Genomic DNA, 20,151 nt, shown 5'->3' with positions numbered 1-20,151 from the left:
GGGAGCTCAGCAAGAACAGAAAGCTATCTTCTTTTTCTGGCTTATATCTCTTGGACCACATCTAATTGGTTAAATCAAGCCATAATAGTATTTAAAGGGAAAAGTCACAGAGTTGTTAGGTTAAGGAACAAGCATGTTGGGGCAGGATGAACTTTGGGGATATCCAGTTTTAGTGGCATGTTTTATTTGTGCTTAGAGAAGACCTAGTCCTTATGATAAAGAATGGATGCATCTGTCCAGCAAAACATTCATCAGAGATTGAACTTTAGTCCAAGCTGCAGAGTAGGCTTGTCCATTTAGTTCTGGGGTTTGACACCTCTACTCTGATGCCTCTTTCAACCATATGCATGACTCCAATTAGAGGAGTAAGCTTTGAAATATTTTGCACACCTCTACCACTGCATTACATCTCAGTCAATAATGATGCAATATTAAAGGGTAATGACACAGCCATGCAAAGTAATGAGCACAAGGATTTTCTCTCACTGTTTAGCTATTTACTAATCAATTGAATTCAAATCCATCAAGTCAAAAACAGCGGGAGTGAGCTAAGTCCAAGAGGGGCCAACATGCATCACTGTAATGTAGTGGTTCTGCTCAGCTGGCTCACAAAAGTCTAAGCAACCACATGAGGTAAATTCTTCTCAGGGTCTGAAGACAGAGCAGAGCAAAAAAAACAAACCTGTAAATGGACTTATAGAGTAAAAAAAAAAATTATGAGTAAGGAAATAGATGAAACTAAGAATATTGTTTGGGTCTATGTAGAGTGTCCTGGTTTCAGCTGGGGCAGAGTTAATTTTCTTCTTAGTAGCTGGTGCAGTGCTGTGTTTTGGATTTGGTGTGAGAACAATGTTGATAGCACACTGATGGTTTTAGTTGTTGCTGGGTGATGTTTATACTAAATCAAGGACTTTTCAGTTTCTTGGGTCCTGCCAGTGAGAGGACTGGAGGGGCATGGGAAATTGGGAGGGGACACAGCCAGGACAGGTGACCTGAACTAGCCAAAGAGGTATTCCATACCATATGATGTCATGCTGAGTATATAAGCTGGGGGAAGAAGAAGGAAGGGTGGGACATCTGGCATTATGGTGTTTGTCTTCCCAAGTAACCATTATGTGTGATGGAGCCCTGCCTTCCTGGGGATGGCTGAACACCTGCCTGCCTATGGGAAGCAGTGAATGAATTCCTTGCTTTGCTTTGCTTTGCTTGGGTGCACAGCTTTTGCTTTACTATTAAATTGTTATGTGAACCCTTGAGTTTTACATTCCTTTCCGATTCTTCTCCCTATCCCTCTGGGTGAGGGGGAGTAAGCAAGTGGCTGCATGTTGCTTGGTTGCTGGCTGGGGTTAAACCATGACATGGAGAATCAATTAAGGCATGTGTGTTGTTTCAGCAGAGTAATTAATACAGGTGCATCTATTTCTATAGACTTTGTCTGAAGAGTGCAACTCCAATTTACAATCCTTCCTCTGAGAATCTCTAAAGGCTCAGAAAACATCTATGGTTCTCATGAGCTGCCCCCAGAGAAGATTAGGATGGATAAACTTAATTTAAAATCAGGCAGAAAGTGAAACCCAGATAAATCCTTAGATTGAGCAGCAGAATGAAAACAGGAGCCAACCTGTATTCCCTCCTTGTGAAACAGAGGAAGAGCTTGGATGTGCTGCAAGCAAAGCCTGAAGACCAGATGTGGCCAGGAAAATTACATTTAGAAAAAGTGAGAGAGATTTTATCTTCTTTTTTTTTTTTTTTTAATTGGAAATGAGGGTTAAATGTCCAAATTGCTGCTCAGAGGGGGAAAAAGTTGGTGAGGACTTCTCAAGCTGGGAAGTAGAGAGGCTCCCAGCATGGGGGTCGGTGTTTTCGCTTCTTCTACCAGGCAACTTCAGGCTGATGTCATAGGACTCTTCTGCACCTTCATTGTTTCTTATTTCCAGTGGAGGTATTGATAGTCACTCCTCTAAAAAGCAATGAGGATGTCTTTTTCTAAAACAGCTCCTAGGATCTTGCAGTTTTGCAAAGATATTTACAAAATGGACCCTGCCAAAGGTATATAGACCTTGAAGCAGCCCATAATAAAGGTGGCAAACTTTATCTGGCTGATTGTCACATGGTGAAGTATTTGGCTTTACTAAACCACAGGCATCCTGCACAAGCTGCAACCATGCAGCCAAAAGGCAAATACACACCATATCCCAAGAGCAGTGCTATGTTAGGTGCTGCCCTAAAAACTATTCTCAGGTACCTGAGCAAGGCTGTGGGGGAAGAACACAATGGAGAGAAGAAGGAAAATCGCTGGGACTCCAGAGATGGGTGGTCACAGGTCCTGGGCAAGGGAGGTGTGGAAAACAGAGCATGAAGAGAAGGGATGAGGAGGTGACAAAGTATTTGTTCTTTTAATTTTCTTTTCTTAGAACTGTTTATAGGTGTAATCCTACAACTACAGTGTAAATCCTGCACAAGCTGTAGTGATTATTGCAGCTGGAAAGCTCTGGGTGGTTTTGTAACCTCTGTGCTTCAGCTGCTGAAAACCAGGAGGGTAGAGGTGGCCTGTAGCAAAAATCCTGATCCAAAACCCCAAAGATTTTCCCAGCATTTGCTGCCTCATGAGCAGTGTCCAAAATGAGGGGGAAGGAGGCACTGCTGTCTCCAAAACCACTTTCCTCTCATGATGTTCCCCCTATACTGTGTGTGTAGGAGAATGTTGTGTGCTCTGATCCAAAAGCCAAAACTGTGTAAAGGCCCAGGTTGCTGTGAGCACAACTTGGGTACAGCTTTTAATTCCAGCTGTCCTATGTCACAAGCAGGCCCACCTGGCACGTAGCAGCACACTTGCCTGCAGCATGGCAGCCAAAAGCAGGGGTGAGACCATGTTGTGCCATGCCATACATCCCTAAATACTTTGGTGAACTGTCTTTGGGCTCACATGGGGAGTTTGCTCAGGGAGACTGACCAGTGTCTCAGATAGAGGAGGCCACATTCAAGGCTCAAGGTCTTTTACAAAAATTTTATTTCCATTTTCTTTTTTTTTTTTCAGAGACCAATTAATGATGGGTAGCAAGTTGTCCCATCATTTTAGAGTTTGGGACTTGCTGGTAGAGTGTCCCCAAATTCTTGACCACACCAGGGTGCCTCTGCTGCTCTTGCTAGCTGTGTTGGTGGAGCTTCCAAAAAGAGACACAGGATATGTGAACAGAGAGAGGTCATTTTTTTAGCAGGTTTGATTCTTGATGATTTCTTAAAGTGATGCAAATGAGTCATGCAGAAGCAGTCTTCTGGCAGCATTGCTGCATGCAGGGCATGGTTTTGCCCATGGAGCGGTGCCAGCTCAGAGAGGAGGGAACATGAGCACATCCCTGCAGTCTCCATAGCTAAATGGGCTGCTCATGCCTTGGGATGCATCTGTGCAGCACCTAACCCAATGAGGCTTCTAACTGCAACAATTACAGAAATAAAATATAATAATAAAGTAAATAGTAGAATTGTCTTCTGTAATGTTATTCTCTGGGCTAAATGAGATGCCAAAAATGAAAAAGCATCTTCCGAGTGATATTAAAATATCTTTCACTTTTAATAATGTAAGGGACATACTAGTGAGAAAGATAAGGAAAGTTTAAAATATATTATTTTTTCAGCCTGATAGTCTCTTCCTCAGACTCTCTCCTTTCTGATCCACTGAAGACTCATTGATATATCCTAAAGCAAAGCATTTTAGTAAGTTATTGGGACAAAAAATATGTCCTCTTTATTTTCTTTTATTTAGTAAGTTTGCCTTTAGAAAAATTGGTTTGCTTTGGGAGTTTTTCTTCCATAAATAAATTTCCTTCCTCCCTCTTTCCTTCCTTTCTTTATCCCTTCCTCCTATCTCTTACTTTGCTCCCTTCCCTCCCTCCTTCCATCTCTCTTTCTTTTTCCTGGTTTGAAAAGCCCTAGACTGTCTCTTTCAGTGTTAAGGACAAACTGCCAATAATTTATGTTATGTGATATGAAAACAATTACATTACACTATAAATTATAATATGAAGGAGACAACAGAGTTCTATTGCCTACCTCTCCCCAGAGAAATCTTAGAAGGATTGCATCAAACTGTTTGCTGTGAGGGGGAGAGGCTAGAGGGGGAAGAAGAAATATAACAGATAAAATGTATAATCAGTCAACTGGCAATAAGAAAATTTGACTAATGACTAAAAAGAAAGGTTACTTCTGTATAGAGCTATAGCAATTTCAAATTTGGACACCTGGGATGGTGTCATGCTGCCTCACGCTGGAACAGGAGCTGTGTGGAAGAGCTGTGTTGTGTGTGTACTGTTTTTATTTGAGGGGCTCTTGGATTTTATGCTCCCAGAGAAGTCCCTGTAGGAGTCAGGTTCCTTCATCTGATACATTTGTGTTATCTGTCTTCCGACTACTATTTAATTCAGGCTGTCTAAAAATTTTCACATGCTGTCCCTTCTACCCAATCTTAGCCTATGTGCCTATCTCTTCCTTAGATATGATGACACCAACAGAAGTTTGGACAAATGAACTGTTTTGTGCAACAGGCTATAAATTGTTGATACAGAGAGGGTCAATTTACCCTGGCGTGGAATAGCTGGTGAAGCTGCTGTTTCATTCCTAGCTCATGTCTAGTGAAATAACTGTTTGAATCCAAAACTAAACCCCAAATTTTATAATACTACAATGTTAGTGGAGAAGTTAGAGTCCTTTCTGGATATCAAGTAATGAAATGGGATGAGTTCATTGTAAGAAAGGGAATATTTTTGTGATGGATCAAGAATGAGAATATGTCTATTTTCCTTTAAAGGTAAAAGAAATAAAATACAGAAAACCAGATTATTATTTTACTTTTCAAAAAAATGGAAACCCAAACCCATATGCAACATCCCATTCAATGAAGAGACAAGCAATTTTGAGTGCCTTATTGAACTGACCTACAGAAAAAGCTTCAGAGCTTCAAGCCCAGAAAAGTCCCTGATAAGATGTGAAATGCAATGGAAGAATCATTTAGAAAGAACAACAGAAAAGCTGATTTTGTTCTAGTTTTACAGGTTGGTTCAGTAAAGGTTCCTGAACTCTCTTCTCTGTAATTTGAAAGAAGGATCATTTAATATATTTATCTGGAGTAAGAAAAAAGAGCAAGGGGGAGGAAAAGAAACTTAAACAAAGATTGTATTTCACATTGAGCATTGCAGGTCTTGGTCAAGTCTGTCTAGCACATGAGCTCTCCGGGTACCTACAACACTTCCTTCCACACAGTTGTGCTCTCAGATTCATCCTTTAATTTTGTGTATAAACTATATACAAAAATAATGGAATCCAGAGAGGAAAAACACATCCAAGCAGATTTCTCACTCACGTTTTCCTTCTTTAGCTCTTTGTGATTCATTTACTACATTTTTCAACTAGTTCTCCTGGTTTTATGAGAAGTTGAAAGAGCACAGTCTCTATAAGAGTATCTGGTAGTGTTGAGGATACCCCCTGCTGTGGGACTTCTGGATGTAAAACTCTGGGGCTCCGTTCCTCAGCTCTGCAACATCATTCATCCCTCTTCCCTGTTCCTGACTTTGCTGCGCATCCTCCCTCCCCAGGCATGGCACAGCTGTGCAAACATTAGTGCACAGCAGAATCCCAAGTCCGGAGCATCTCTATGTCCTTTGGTGGAGGGACCTCGGGCTGAAGCTGTCTCTCCGTCTCTTGACAGCTCTATTTCTCCTGCAGGCAGAGCTGCTAAGGGGACATGCAGGAAAACGGTTCATCCTGCCCTAAGTCTGAACAGGGGACTATGCCCATCTCTCAGTGCCCAGCCTGGGACACTGAACAGGTGAGTATTTTGATAAAGACCTGGTATCTCTGCAAGCCCCTGCTTAACCTGGGCACCAAAGCCTTTTCACACCAGTGTAGGTCTAGTCCTGCCTCAGAGACAAAAATCTTTCTGCAATACTAAGTAACCCAAGAGGGTCCCTTGGTCAGTACCCCATAAGCTATCTAGACCACTGTTTAGGAAATACAGTAATAATACTAATAGTAAGATTTTGTGTGCAATAGGGTAAAAAACAGTTTAAATAGTATGTGGGTCCTCTGGTGATGCTCCCCATTTAAAAGCCATGCTAGTGAAGGCAGTAGCACATCTGAAGCTGGGCCTGGCATGTTTGCATGTATGTTGTAAATGGCATTATTGGTGCCATCTGTGTTCCTATAGCTTTTCCATGTTATTTTTGTGTCCCTGAAAGATGGAGAGCATTTCCCCCTGGTGCCTTCCTAACAACATGTTTATAAAAAGGGTGTTCTGAACAGAGGGAGGAGAAGGGTTAACAGAAAAACTTTAAAGTGAGAGGGTGAGCTAAGCCTTCATACTCTTGAGGAAATTGAACTGTGGAGAATTGGAGAAAAAAAGACTTTCTTCCCCCGCCCCACCACAATGCAGGCTGTCTCAAAAACACTGAGATTTTTTTTTTTTATGTTCTTCCAAATATGACTTCTGCTTGTCACAATATTTATAAAATCACTTTTTCTATCTCAAGCTGCACAGTCTTTGGCTCAGGTTACTGCTTATGCAAAACAGAGTCATAAACATGTAACTATGTATTTGATAAATCCATCTTTCTCTTGTCATTGTATCCAAGCAGCTGAGATGACGGGAGATTACTCCATCAAATAGCTGTGGAAATGCCTGCAGAGTTTATGAATTTTCACAGGATTTAAATCCTCTTTAATGGGAAGTGTGGCCCAGTAAAAGCTTACTTTTTTAAGGAAAAACGTGTGTGACTGTATGTCTGTATCTATGTGCGTGAAAATATACTTTATGGCTGAACCTGTACCTAACTTACATTATGACTTATGCCAATGCATCCCAGTTGAGAGCATCACTGTGAGTTTTTGCCCATTTCCTTGTATCTATGTCTTCATGACCCCAATTCACATTTATATTAAGGGTCCCTTAAGCCATACTGGATGTGTAAAAGAGATGTAAAATAAGTGCAAATGCCATTAAAGTGTATTTACTGATCTAATGCATTTTCTGTGAGCATTTTCATTACCACGTTTTGAAATGCTTGTCTCCATCTCTGTCCCCCCACCTCCTTTTTCTGCAATCTAATGAACATACCAACCTGTCCTCAGTGAGAATTATTTCTATGTTAGTGTTCAAAGGCCAGCAAAGCTTAAAAGCAAACAGTTTTCTGAATAGAGAAAGTATCCTTTTCTTGCTCCTCACTAGAGTAAAAAGTGGCTGAAGGGATTATGCTCAAACTTTAGCAAAACAGGACAAAATAGATAAATATGGATGTTTATCTTCAGATATGAAACCCAGTTATGCCAGGTGCTGAACAATGCTGAGAAACTTAGAGGTTCTTTGTTGTGGCAGCACAATGCTCAGTGCAGGATGATCTCTCTGGAGGATGTCAGTGAATCATGGTGAAATGGCCAGCTCATGGAGACAAACCAGAGCAAATCTGGCTGCTGTTTTGCAGAACAAGCAGATATCAACTAAAATATTCTAGGGAAATCACTGGAGTTTTGGTGGGAATGGACCTTCAAAGGTCTCTGGTCCAACCTCTCCTTCAAAGGAGGGCTGTCACCCACAAGTGTCAGGTTAGCAGTGCCTTGGTCTAGCTGTGTCTCCAGAGTACATGGATAGGATTTACAGAGTTCATGAATGTCTTAAGGAAATTCAGTAAGATCAGATATCTGAGATCTCTTTGTCTTTCCTCCCTTGGCAAGCAGGAGATGGAGAACACGTCTATTCGCTGAGCCCAAGGGATCTCAAGCCTTATGGGCACACAGTGAAGCCATGCTCGAAGCACCACACAGGTCATGCATAAACTGAGATGTTTCCTGCAATGCAGGGGTGCAGCCTATGTGGGTACACCTGAGTTTACCCTCCACCGTGTTGCACAGGTACCAGTGGCAGCTGAGCTCTACAGAAACACTGAGCTCAGGACAGACTAACAGTTGATTATATCATCAGCACTTCAGTGGGATTTTTTGCAACTTTCCAATGCTATCCATGCTGCTGCAATTGCAAAGCTAACACCCAATCTGGAGAGCTTAGAGCTAGCTCTGCTATGTAGATTCATCTTTTGGAGTTCAATTTTTATTTATGACTTATGGTAATGTTTCCTATGATCATAGAGCTTTCTCTTCACATTTAAGTTGTTTTGCCTTCAGTTTCCATCATGTTCAAGTAGTGCAACCACCTTCTGGAGCAAGAGCATGAAAGGCTTTTAAGCCAGTACTGCTGTGTTACACTATTGTTACTGTAGTGCTAACAAAAACAGAACCCTCCCCAAATAGCTGCCCAAGTATGAAACTGCAAAAAGGGGAGGACATAGCTCCCTTTAAACCTTGGGATGCTAAGAAACAGCAAACCTTTGACCCCCACTGAAGTATGTACAGCTTCTCTGTGTTGACACATTTACCCAAACAGGGAGCTAAGTAGTAACTCTGGTTTAGTCTTAAGCAAAGTAACTACTATTTATAATGTCTGCACTGTGTATGCATGTAAACCAGTGTGGTGTCCAGGAGAGCTGGACTTCAATGAGATTTTTTTTCATTCAAGTGATCACACAGGGGGAGGAGTGCCAATTTTCCTGTTTGCTTGTCAGGATCGTCAGTGAACAGTTTCCCCATGCGGTGATACCAGGGGATGTTGTTACCTGTGCAAGGGCTTGTATTACCACTATATGGACTTCTGTGACTAATGCATTTGCTAACTCCTGCCTGCTTTATACTCCCATTGCTTCACCTCCACAAATTTTCTGCAAAAACCAGGAGTCTTGATCATTAGAATTAAACGCCACTGCGCACACTGGATGACATCCCTTCCCTGGTATCTTACAATAGTTCCATGCATTTCAGCAGTCCTCAAAGTGTTTTAGAAATCATGCACGGTGAACTGGGTTAACAAGCCATTAGGAAGTGGACCAAGACTAAGAGTAAAAGAAGGAAAATCTGTCAAGGCATTACCTAATATCACAATTCCATATATATGTCCTAGAAACTGCTGACAACCTTGTATTTTTCATTTGGGTTGAGGGCATATAGCATAAGGAAGTCTAAAAGCAGGAATATAGCCTTGATTTGGTAATTTCAAATTTTCTGCATTTCAGTGAAGGCTGGGATCTTGTCTGCTTTGCAAGCAAACAGCAGTTTATGCTTCTCAAACTTAGCATTCTTACTTTTGGAGAATAGAAGTAATTTTCAGAGCAGTTACAAGAGAAAACTTTTCATTAACTTATAAGTTAAAATTAAGTAAAATTGGATTCTTTAAGAAATGTTATATTTTTGCTCACATTCTCTTCATCCAAATAATGTCAATAAGAGAATAAATCAGACTTAAAACTTTCTGTATAGTTGCAGTTAATTGAATTCTTATTTTTGGGGTATTCTTGAAGAAACGAAGAATTAATTAGGCTATGCAATTAATAATTGTATCTAATTGATTTGATGGTATAACCAACAAACAAGTGAAGATCAACAGCTTATTCTGCTCTTAAGCTTGATGTGATCTCATAGATGATGCAACAGACTCCATCCTTTCCTCTGTCACAAATTTGCTTGCTGGAGTTATGCTGGGAGTTATGTCACTTTCTTCAGGCCAAATCTACCTTCTACCCTATAAAGTCCACCACTGCATGCCATGTTGGGCATCTGTGCTTGGGAGACAGTGTATGGCCTTGCACCTCACACTGCTAGGCAGCACTCCAGCAGCTTCTCAACTACCCACAGCAGGATATCCCACAGCCCCTTTCAGTGGCTCTGAACTAGGTCTCTAGTTGTAGGGCTAAACCAAGTGGGCAACTCTCAATGCATAAACCAACTGTATGAGTGGAAAGGGCTGTCCCAACCCTTCACCCACCACTAATCCATGTTACCCAGTCAAAAAGTAAAGGCTGCATTCAGTGGTATGGTTTGGCTGCTCAGATGGCTGTAGGCCTTAGCAGCAGTTAACAGGCCAGCGCTCTGACTCTTTGCATTGATCCAGCACACCAGTGGATTTCTTCTTAAAGAATGAAGTCAAAACTACCTTTGGCTTTGCCAGGGTCTGGCTTTCACCCTGAAGAGCTACAAATCAATAGAAGCATTGGAAGGCAGAACTCACTGTAAATGTCTCTGAAAGGGAAGGTATAGAAAATGCAGTTCTGCAGAGAAAGAAGTAGCAAGACAAGCTTTTTTCTTTTTTGGCCTTTGTTTTCTCTTCCTCTCTTGCTTAAGAGTAGCATCCCAGGAATAGACAAGAAAAATCATTTGGAGCACTTTATAATTCTTCCAAACTGAAGTAGTAAGAATGCAGGAAATTTTCTTACAGACAGAATTACAAAGATGCAGATGTGAGACCCTTAGTATTTTTCAGTCTGTTCAGCAATGCCATCAGAAAAAAAACACATATCAGTAAAAGCTGTCATAATATGGGATTTAGAAGAACATGACTTGGTTACTTCATGGTGTCACTGATAACAAAGTGTCAGTGTTAGCACTGGATATGGCACAATAATTGGTCTTCAGTTCCATTAAAATAAATTACTACTAGGATTATGAGTCTTTAAGAATATTAACATTAAGTTAGTGATATAGACTTAACCTTTAACATCATTTTAATAGGGAGCTTTGTTTCTTGGATGCTGTTCTGTTTTGCCTTTGTACATATTGCAGTGAGCTGCATTGGTGCTGCTGTTCACCCAGAGGTAGCTCTACTTTAGTCCCTCTGGAAAAGGAAAGAGCACAGGACATGGTTTTCTGTACATACATAGGTTAGTTCTGGTGTTTTAAATGCAGCTACCTCTGGGGTTAAACACAACAGCTTTTAAACAACTTTCAGAATTGACGTGTGGAATCGAACTCTACAACTCGAGGAGAGTTTTAAAGCAGGTATGTTTATTGCGGCGCCGGGTGCAAGGGGGATCGCTCCTCCTAACTTGCACACCGTTTCAACAAGAAGCCGAGTATTTATTATACAAAGTCATGCATATACATAAGGTTTCTGAAAATTCAGAATCTCCTCCCTCTGGCGCCTCTTCAAGATGTACTTTTTACCTTCTTGGGCAGTTACCTGAAGTTCCTGTTTATCTTTGCATACATTAGCAGTCTTTGTTGTTTAGTTTCTGTTATTTACTAGAGTTCTTTATACATCATCCATTATCTAACTTTTGTTCAAGTGTATAACATCTGCTAGCTAACAATTAGCCCTTCCTTATTGTCCACTCATGTCAAGCTAATACATGCCCACTGGGCTGGTTTTAATCTATATCAGCATGATTCCTGAGGGGGGGGATCCACCCTCTTCGGGGTGGGGGCCATTTGAGTAGGAGGTCGCTGATCTACCACTACCACAATTATTTTACCCTAGTTTGTTTTCTTTTAGCAGTTAGCATGTCCTGTCAGAAGGCTCCTTATTTACATTCTTGTTGAGCTCATCTCCATTGGTACTAACTGTCCCTTCTCGAAGTGCTAAGTGCTAAGCTCCCACCCTTCCCTCTTTCTCTGATGTTAATGTTTCTGTTATCTATGCAGCTTCTGTCTGCAGCAGAGTTTTAGGTTTTTCACTTACCAGTAATGAAGGATAGCTCCTGCAAGTCAAACTGATTGAGGGCTATCTGACAAGGGGAAGGGGGAAGCAAACACCATAGATTATAGGTGGTAATCTGCCTGGTTTACCATTACATATCCACAGCTGGAGCAGACTCATTCCTCTTGTATCTCCCATTGTTCAGTCATCCCCGTTCTACATTCATTTCCATTGTTTCTCTTTCCATGTACTGTACATTCTGACCCTGTCTTGACTGTACATTCAGGCTCCGTTTGCAGGAGATCCATCCATGGGCTCAGCTGTTTCACAAACCGATCTAACAGCAGTAGTGTGCTCAGATGAGCATGATGGGTAATAGAAGAGCAGATTGAACTATACTGTCCCAGGAGTTCATATATATTTATACACTCATAGGGTACACATCATCTTGCTATGACAATGAAGCTAAATCAAACATCTCGGGAATGCAATAAAGCAGATTACAATACCATTCTTTCACTCATTTTCATTACACTTCCCCTCCCACTTTCTTTTGACAATGTTAATCAATGCCAGGGTACTTTACACCTGATTCCCAAATGGTGACTTGCTCTACAGACACACAGGCATTTAGCTCTTATCCCTCCTGAAACCGTCTTCCATGGAGATACAACTAGGAATTTGTTAAATATCAAAGAAATTTAAGGACATTAATTTCAGCAGAAAAACTCCCAGCAATTCAGGCTTCAAAATGGCAAGGTTAATATTTTTTTCCCTCCCCAAGCCATGTCACATTAAGTGAAATAAAGCTGACAAAGGATGCCACATTCAAATAGCCAGCTTCCTCATTTGCTGCATTATCACCATACACCTTTCTTGTGCAGCCAAGGGAAGCAATTAAAGCCCAATTCTCCCCTCAGACACAGATGAGGGGCTCCCCAGCATCTCAGTATGAGGTATGAATGTTCCTCCAGAGAGTGATGTGATGCCAGATGGATGAATCACAATTAGCCAAAAGCTGGAGGAGAGCACTTGTGTCCTCTCCTCAGTCTGTGCTCACTTAACCAAGTCACAGCTGCATTCATCTCTTGTCATCTGATGTTTTGTGCATCTTGTCCACTTCCAGTTTGGGCAGAGTAATAATCATTTCTCATGTGCATCAAGCACATAAATTGGTCTATGCTTTTCTTTGCTGGTTCCCACCATAGTATTACCGATACCGTTTAAAATGAGTTGAGCTTTACAGAAGCACAACAATCTACTTAAAATCTTGAGGGTTTGTTTTTTGGTTTTTTTTAACAGACACCTATGTCATTCTTTGATTTTGCATTATGTCTTGCTTTATTTGTTCACTATTTTTATTCCTCCAAGAGCTGAGGAATGCAGGAGATAGAGGTCCAGTGATTTTGATGATTTGAAACTTATTGTAAAAAGAAGAGTATAATGTGCTCTTCATTACAGGACTGCAGGTACTAGTTTTAAAAAAAAAATCAATAAAGGTTGTAAACTTTATGGTGAAGTAAAATTTACTGCTGCAAACACCAGACTGTACAATGGCAAAGTCAATGAAAAGCTGAAATTCTTTGTTCATGCAGGGCACAGCATTTCCAGGACTACAGACCTGCAAGAGCAGGATAGACAAACTTTTGTCCAGAACAACACAGATATAGCTGATTCTGTCTTCTCACAAGAAAAATGAGCTCTTTCTAGGTGCCCTCTAGCCCAACAGTTGTGACAGTCTGTGCACTCAATTCCACTTTGAATTCAGATAGTCTTTCCCACCTTGAAAGATCCCACTGAGTGCAGCAAATCATACATAAGGAAACATATTTTCCCAACACTGACATCCGCCTGAGGTAGCCACAAGCATCTATCTTAATGACCCGCAACACCACCAGACAACAAATATCAGAGAGAGTCTAAGATGATGGGCTGGTGTAAAATGAGCTGGAGCAGGCTCTGTATAGATTTACACCAGTAGAAAGTCGGGACCAGGGACAGAAAATCATTACTACATGCAAAGAAAAGCAAATGTGTACCTTGGAAGGCCAAATACTGGATTGGAATTGGAAGTTAATTGTAACATAGATGGAGCTTTAGAAAATGTATCGTAACGTACCGTCATCCTTAATGATATTGACTCCTCTCACAAGCTTTCTGTAAATCTTTGTGTAGTCATATCAGTGAGGCACTCAGAGATGCTCCACTAGCAATATTCATAGGAGTGCACCTCAGAAAGGACACTGCCTTCATCTTAATGTGCCTAGTAATAGGAAAAAGAGGGAAAAAGATAAATCTGGGAATGATGGAGAAATAAGCTAGTTTGACAAATTTGCTATGATTTCCTTGCTTTCTTTTCTACCCTCTCTCTACTGCATCACTCATCTTTTCTCTTCTGGACCCAACAGGACCAATACAGAAGTATCAATTTCCCTGTTACATTGGCTTTTTCTTCCCTTTATTAAAAAGACATTGTTTTGTTCAGGGTAAAACATATGTAAAATGTCTTTTACACCAGCTAAGAAGTAAACGTTATCCAGATTCAGAAGGACTCAGGGACAAAGCTGAGCCTGAACTTAGCAAATATAGTCCTGACAAGGACACCACATTGCCAAACTCTTACAAATTGGTCTCCAAAGTGACAGAAACCTCTCAACATCATGAGGTAATCAGATGGGAAGTTATCATTTTTAGTGACTTTTTTTCTGATATGAGGCAAGTGGATACAAATCAATATACCATTGCTCCTTTGCATGTCTCTGATTCAGGCCACATATTTTTAACACTCATATTGGACTTGGGGTGCTTCATTATCCTAACCACCAGGGTAAGTCACTTTGAGATATATAAATGCAAATACTTTTCAGTCTCTGTTCCCTGTCCTTTCCCTCCCTTTAGCGAATCCTCCCAATATGCTATTATAGTTTATTAAATTACCAATGAGACATATATCAAAGTTCTGGAAAAAAAGATCTTGATTAATTTAGTGGTAAAATCAGTGTATGTTCAAAAGACCTGCATTTCCTAATTTCTTATGCCTCACTCAGCTAAGCCAGTCATGAATCCCATCGCCTGGTCAGACCTGCCTTTAGCAAACTCCATACACCAGATTTATGACCCCAGTTCTGTGCCTCACCAGCTTCCCTGTCATAAGGCTGAATCTGTCTTACTGACACTGAAGTATTTAGGCTTTGTGTATCTGTTGGCCATGGATTTCCATTTGGTCTGATGTGCCTAAGATGGATGTGCTGGCTGTACTGCTTCAATACTGTCCTCTGTTAAGGTTTCAGGTACAACACAGAAGCACTGGTTATGCTTTTTTTCTTTTTTTTTTTTTTGGTAGGACCATCAACTTTGCTAAATCAGATGTGACAGGCAGGCATTGCATCATGGTTTTACAACCACTCATTCACTCACTTGCTGCGCTGCTGAACATTTAGTCAGGCTGGAGCAGAGGCGGCACTGAATATAAGTCCTGCAGGTCCTCTAAACAGGATCTTACTCTTTTCAAACCCATTTCCAAGCATCCAGTGAAAAATTACATAGTGCATGTTATCTGGGATTTGGGAAGGAGGGAAGATAGGGGAAAGAAATAAGAAAATTAACTGTAAGATACAGAAGAGTCACAGTGAGCTGTTAGCAGGACTGAAGAAGATAATGCTATCTTTAAACTTTCATGTCTCGCTGTCGTTATCATTACCACATGATGCAATCTTAAAACATATATTTACACTAGTAAAGTAAATCAGCCAATGCCCATTTTCTGGCCCAAGGTACAAGTGACACAGTACAGCTTTTATCCACCTACCTAAAATCTCTTCCACTCAGAACAGGGTGAGTGAATTTAAATTTCTTCCTGGAAAGTATGCTTGGCCCATAGCAATCTGTATGGCCACAACACAGTGCTTGGGTCCATGCTTTGACATGGTTTAGCTGATAGATACAGATAATAAAGCCACAGTGTTAAGGAGTTTTTACTCATCAAAGCCTTTGTCCCCAGTAGGAGAATTATGTGCTTTCTTGGACATGAGCTGCAGAGCCTACTGAAAAAGATAGTGCTCATGTATTGACTTACTGCAGTATGGGGCTTCTCCTGAGCGTCCTCACTGGCAGCCTGGATCTGTGTGCATGAAAGCAGGTGTGAATGCACTTGCATTGCAGCTAGCCAGAGAGAACATGCACAAGAGGGGAAGGATTAGTTTTACTGGTCTCCATCCCCAGCCTGGATCACAGGGAGGGTAGCTGAGAGCAACAGAAGTTAAAAAACTAGAAAGCCTACCCTGGAATTAAGCCGTAAAGTCTAGCTGGACAGGGAGAGGTAGGGGGGATGTATGGACAATTGCACCCATAGAGCAATTAAAGTTACAAGGAGCAGTGGAGCTCCTCTTCAGTCCCAAGAGTGTGATTAATTGGCAATAACAACCCCCCCTGGAGCTGCCTTATTGCTCTTTTGCAGATAAGTCTTTATTTTTTATTATTATTTATTTATAAATTAAATATTTAATTGCATGAATTTAATCACCATGATCTGCTAGTTATTGCCAAGGTTAAAGATTCATCAAAGCAAAGGATTAATGAACTCTGCTGGAAGGCCAAGTAGCTGGTCAGGGAGAGGATGCTGCACTAAAGGCCTGAGCGAGTTGTTCTTTGCTTAGCTTGTTCTCTAGGGCTGTGGACTTGGTGTCTCTCCTTTTGCTCTGCCACTGCTTAGCTCATTTACCCTTCTGTATCTATAACTTTCCTAGGAGGAAAAGACTGATTTCAACATTAAACAATACAAATATTCTGCTAGCATGGACCGTTCTCTTAAAGAGTGGTGGTTGCAAAGATAAATCCAATGTCTAAGGCTGGGGACATAACCTCCTCTGTCTTGCTGTGTCTTATGGAGAATGGGCTCAGATGCCACCTCATGCACAGACCATACAGGTCCAGTTTTTCAAAGGGAGTGAGGCTCCTAACGAGGAGCATAGAGGTCTGGTGGTATTTCAAAAACAGCCAAAAAGGAGAAAGCAGAAGCCCCATCATCCCTCGTTAGGCAGGATCACCATACTTCCACATTTCCCCTTAATTATCTCGTTTGTTTCTGTGTGGAAATAGAATTTGAGGCTGCTGGACATTTGTCTGAGATTTCTGGGTGCTTGGTAGTATGGACATGTCCAGTTATATGACCCTGTGTGGATCAATGCTGAGGTCAACATCCAAGGTCCATGGTTGTACAGAGATCCATGACAGGGGAACGGTGATCTCTTCAGGAGTCTGTTCAGCAGTCAAAGTTTCTTTGAAATCTCTCTTCCTAACTTAGGACTGATGGTTTACAGAACAGACATTCACATGCAAAGATTTACAAAAGTGGCTGAGCTTTTTAGTTCTTTATATTCTCAGTCATATTAAAGTGTTATCTCTATTTAGGGAAGTAAGTTTTGTGGCTTTTGGAAGTCCAAAACCATCTCCAGGGTCTTAAGCTGCAAATCTCAAATTGTTCTCCCTCCTTTAAAACTGCACCTGCAGAGTCCTTGCAAACACTAAATTGTTTCAACCACCCCCACCACCCCCTGCAAGGGACCAGAGGAAAGCAGAGCTGTGTAAGCATCCACTCCCTTGCAATAACCCACAAGTCTCTGCAAACAAGTTAGCTTACTGTTTGGCTTAATGGGTTCTGTCAAGAGATGGAACAAATGGGGCAGGAGAGGAGCTGCCTTGGATGTACACCACTTCATTCCAATATGCTGTCTGTCAGACTACCACCTGCCTTCACCACCCCACACACACACCCTCCAACACACAGCTGGGGCTCATTCTAGGAGGAGGATAAATACATCCTGCCTTCTCACATGATGGTGCTTGCCCTGCCCTCCTCTCCCTTTTTTTTTTTCTTCTTTTTTTTGCTGCCAAAATAAAATAATTGTCAGGGGTTTGGGAAGACATAAAATTTTGCTGGAATCTGGTTAGATAAGGTTTCCTTCTCTATTGTTCCTCCCATCGCTCTTCTATGATGTAGCTAAGGAGCCCAACAATCTTCCTTCCCTGCCAGATACCATCGTGGAATTGGAAATCCTATTGTTTTCATTAAGCAGATGATGATTCTTATCCTTTGATCCTATTACTAAACTAATTAGAAAACCTGGCCTCAAATCAAGCCTTAAAAGCAAGAAAAAAATCCAAGAGAGAAATAAATGCTACAGTGATGAAAGTAGTAGGTAAGATGCTGAATAGAGCGGAGTAGAACCACCTATCTTTCTCTCTGCTTTTGTAACATGGATTTTTACTCTCTGAGGTCTGCAACTTTTTGTAATATGTCATGGTTTAACTCCAGCTGGTAAATAAGTACCACACAGCTGCTTGCTCACTCCCCCTCACCCAGAGGGATAGGGAGGAGAATTGGAAAGGAATGTAAAACTCAAGGGTTGAGATAAAAACAATTTAATAGGTAAAGCAAAAGCTGCGCAAGCAAAGCAAGGAGTTAATTCACCACTTCCCATTGGCAGGAAGGTGTTCAGCCATCCCCAGGAAAGCAGGGCTCCATCACATGTAATAGTTACTTGGGAAGGCAAACACCATAATGCCAGATGTTTCCCCCCCTTCCTCCTTCTTCCCCCAGCTTATATACTCAGCATGACATCATATGGTATGGAATACCTCTTTGGCTAGTTTGGGTCACCTGTCCTGGCTGTGTCCCCTCCCAATTTCCTGTGCCCCTCCAGCCCTCTGGCTGGCAGGGCCCAGGAAACTGAAAAGTCCTTGATTTAGTATAAACATCACCCAGCAACAACTAAAACCATCAGTCTGTTATTGACATAGTTCTCTCACCAAATCCAAAACACAGCACTGCACCAGCTACTAAGAAGAAAATTACCTCTATCTCAGCTGAAACCAGGACACACTGGCCTTTGTACACGTGCACACACAGACAGATATATATATATGTATGTGCATGTGATTGTTTCTATATGTTAATCAAAGGCATCTCCAGTTGCTTTGGCCTATGTATGGAATATAAAAGTCTGGTATGGGACTCACTGCACTGAAGTGTGTGCTCCTCTGGTACATTTTGCTGTATGTTGTTAGGGACTATGCTGTATTTCTCTTTTTCAAAATAAAGGGTATTTTCAGTGCTTTTGGCCATTAGAAGTAGAACCAATTGCAGCAAACTGACAGCTGACATGGCTTTTGTGCTTATCAAATTAGGTCCAACCCCTCTATAAATCACAATACAAAGTGAGCACAAAGAATCTACCTAACCATGAATTATCAACATAGCTCAATGTCCCTCCCTTGTGTAGAGGCAAATTTATTGTGTTATACAGGGAAAAGGTCCCAGGTGTGTATTTGAGAGAGGAGGACAGAGACAGGAGGAAGTCAGGCAACACACTCCTACTCTCCATTTTGTCTGCTGGAACAAACCGACCTATAAAATGGGACCACTGTGAGGTGACAGCAAATCACAACAGTCTTCCTCTAGTGCCTGAATTAATCTGGCATAAAGGGCCATAGATATGTCCAAGCAGGAGGTGTTACAACACAGCCTACTTTGAACAGAGCCCCTTGACACAAAGCTGAAGTGGATTTGCGTGACTTAAAACATTTGAAATGTGACAGAGTGGTGGTCTCCACACTCACTCTTTTTCTGCTGGGGTGGGGGGAGGAATATCCTCAGATCCCCAAAGGGCAAATGAAACCATCCCTTCCAGAGGCAATGAGCTACCTGTATAGTACTCTATCTCCCAGGTTCAATTAGGAGGTGCTGGACACTCCCAGATCCCATCAGTGGGGGCGCAGGTGTGTCATTCATCCCAAATACCAACCTACTGGGACTTTCTCTGTAGTACAGGGCTAGAGTCAAATACTGTGACTAAACTTTGTAAAATGTATTATATAATTTTATGACCATCAATATGAACAAATAATTTGCAATGAATAATTTATCCAACAATTTTTTATATTTTTGCAGCTTACTGTCTATCCATGAGTAAATTTAGATTTCAGCTGCCTTATTTATTGTATGAATTTATTTCACGTTCCCCCCTTTTTTTTTAAACACTAGCAACTGATCAGACACAGCTCCTGAAAAAGTTTCATAGCCTGCTGTTGAAATTAGTTGTAGCAGCCATGAATCTAGGGGGGTGAGGCAGGGGGGTGGACAGGCCAATGTGCAGAAATTTCACTTCAGCAATTTTAAATTAATTCTCATACTTTTTAGGGCCTTCCAATGTGATGTTGGTCAAGGAAGTTGGGAACAATGTTGCCACTAAAAAGCTGGACCTAAGTGACTAATCAGAGGTCTTGAGATAGGAAGGAACACATGAATGGCAAAGCTGGAGCAACCCAAACATCTGCCTTGCCTGGTATCCTGTCTTTCATTATGGCCAAGAGTATATGCCCAAGAAAAAATATAAAATCAGGGCAAGAAGACAGTGATTCTTCCCTAAAATATTCATCCCATCTCGCATGATTTGCAGTTCAAAAGATTCCTGAGCCGAAGCTGGTGTCTTTCTATTTGGTAACCCCTGATGTATTTTTATTTCACATTGTGGCATGAACCTGAGGCTTCGGAGGACATTGGCCTCTGGTGTAAATGCTATGTTTTATTTTATCACAGATTACCTGGGTTACCTTGATCCAGTCAATTAGGATGACATTTATTTACCTTA

General features: G+C 41.3%; 1 protein-coding gene across 47 annotated transcripts in view; it reads left to right on the top strand.

The window, feature by feature from the left end:
* The window catches only part of LOC129783139 (CUGBP Elav-like family member 4), a 773,173-nt gene that overhangs the window by 461,596 nt on the left and 291,426 nt on the right, over positions 1 to 20,151 (top strand). Inside the window, exon 4 of one of the 47 annotated variants that reach the window (XM_055792894.1) lies at positions 15,816 to 15,821. The exons of the other annotated variants lie outside the window; for them this stretch is intronic. Within the exon in view, the coding sequence (XP_055648869.1) occupies positions 15,816 to 15,821 (6 nt within the window). The remainder of the gene's footprint in view (positions 1 to 15,815; positions 15,822 to 20,151) is intronic. 47 annotated transcript variants of the gene reach the window in all.

The sequence above is a fragment of the Falco peregrinus genome, chromosome W (genome assembly GCF_023634155.1).
Source record: "Falco peregrinus isolate bFalPer1 chromosome W, bFalPer1.pri, whole genome shotgun sequence".
Classification (NCBI taxonomy): Eukaryota; Metazoa; Chordata; class Aves; order Falconiformes; family Falconidae; genus Falco; species Falco peregrinus.
The sequence above is the reverse complement of the archived record's forward strand: the minus strand, read 5'-3'. Positions and strand labels throughout refer to the sequence as shown.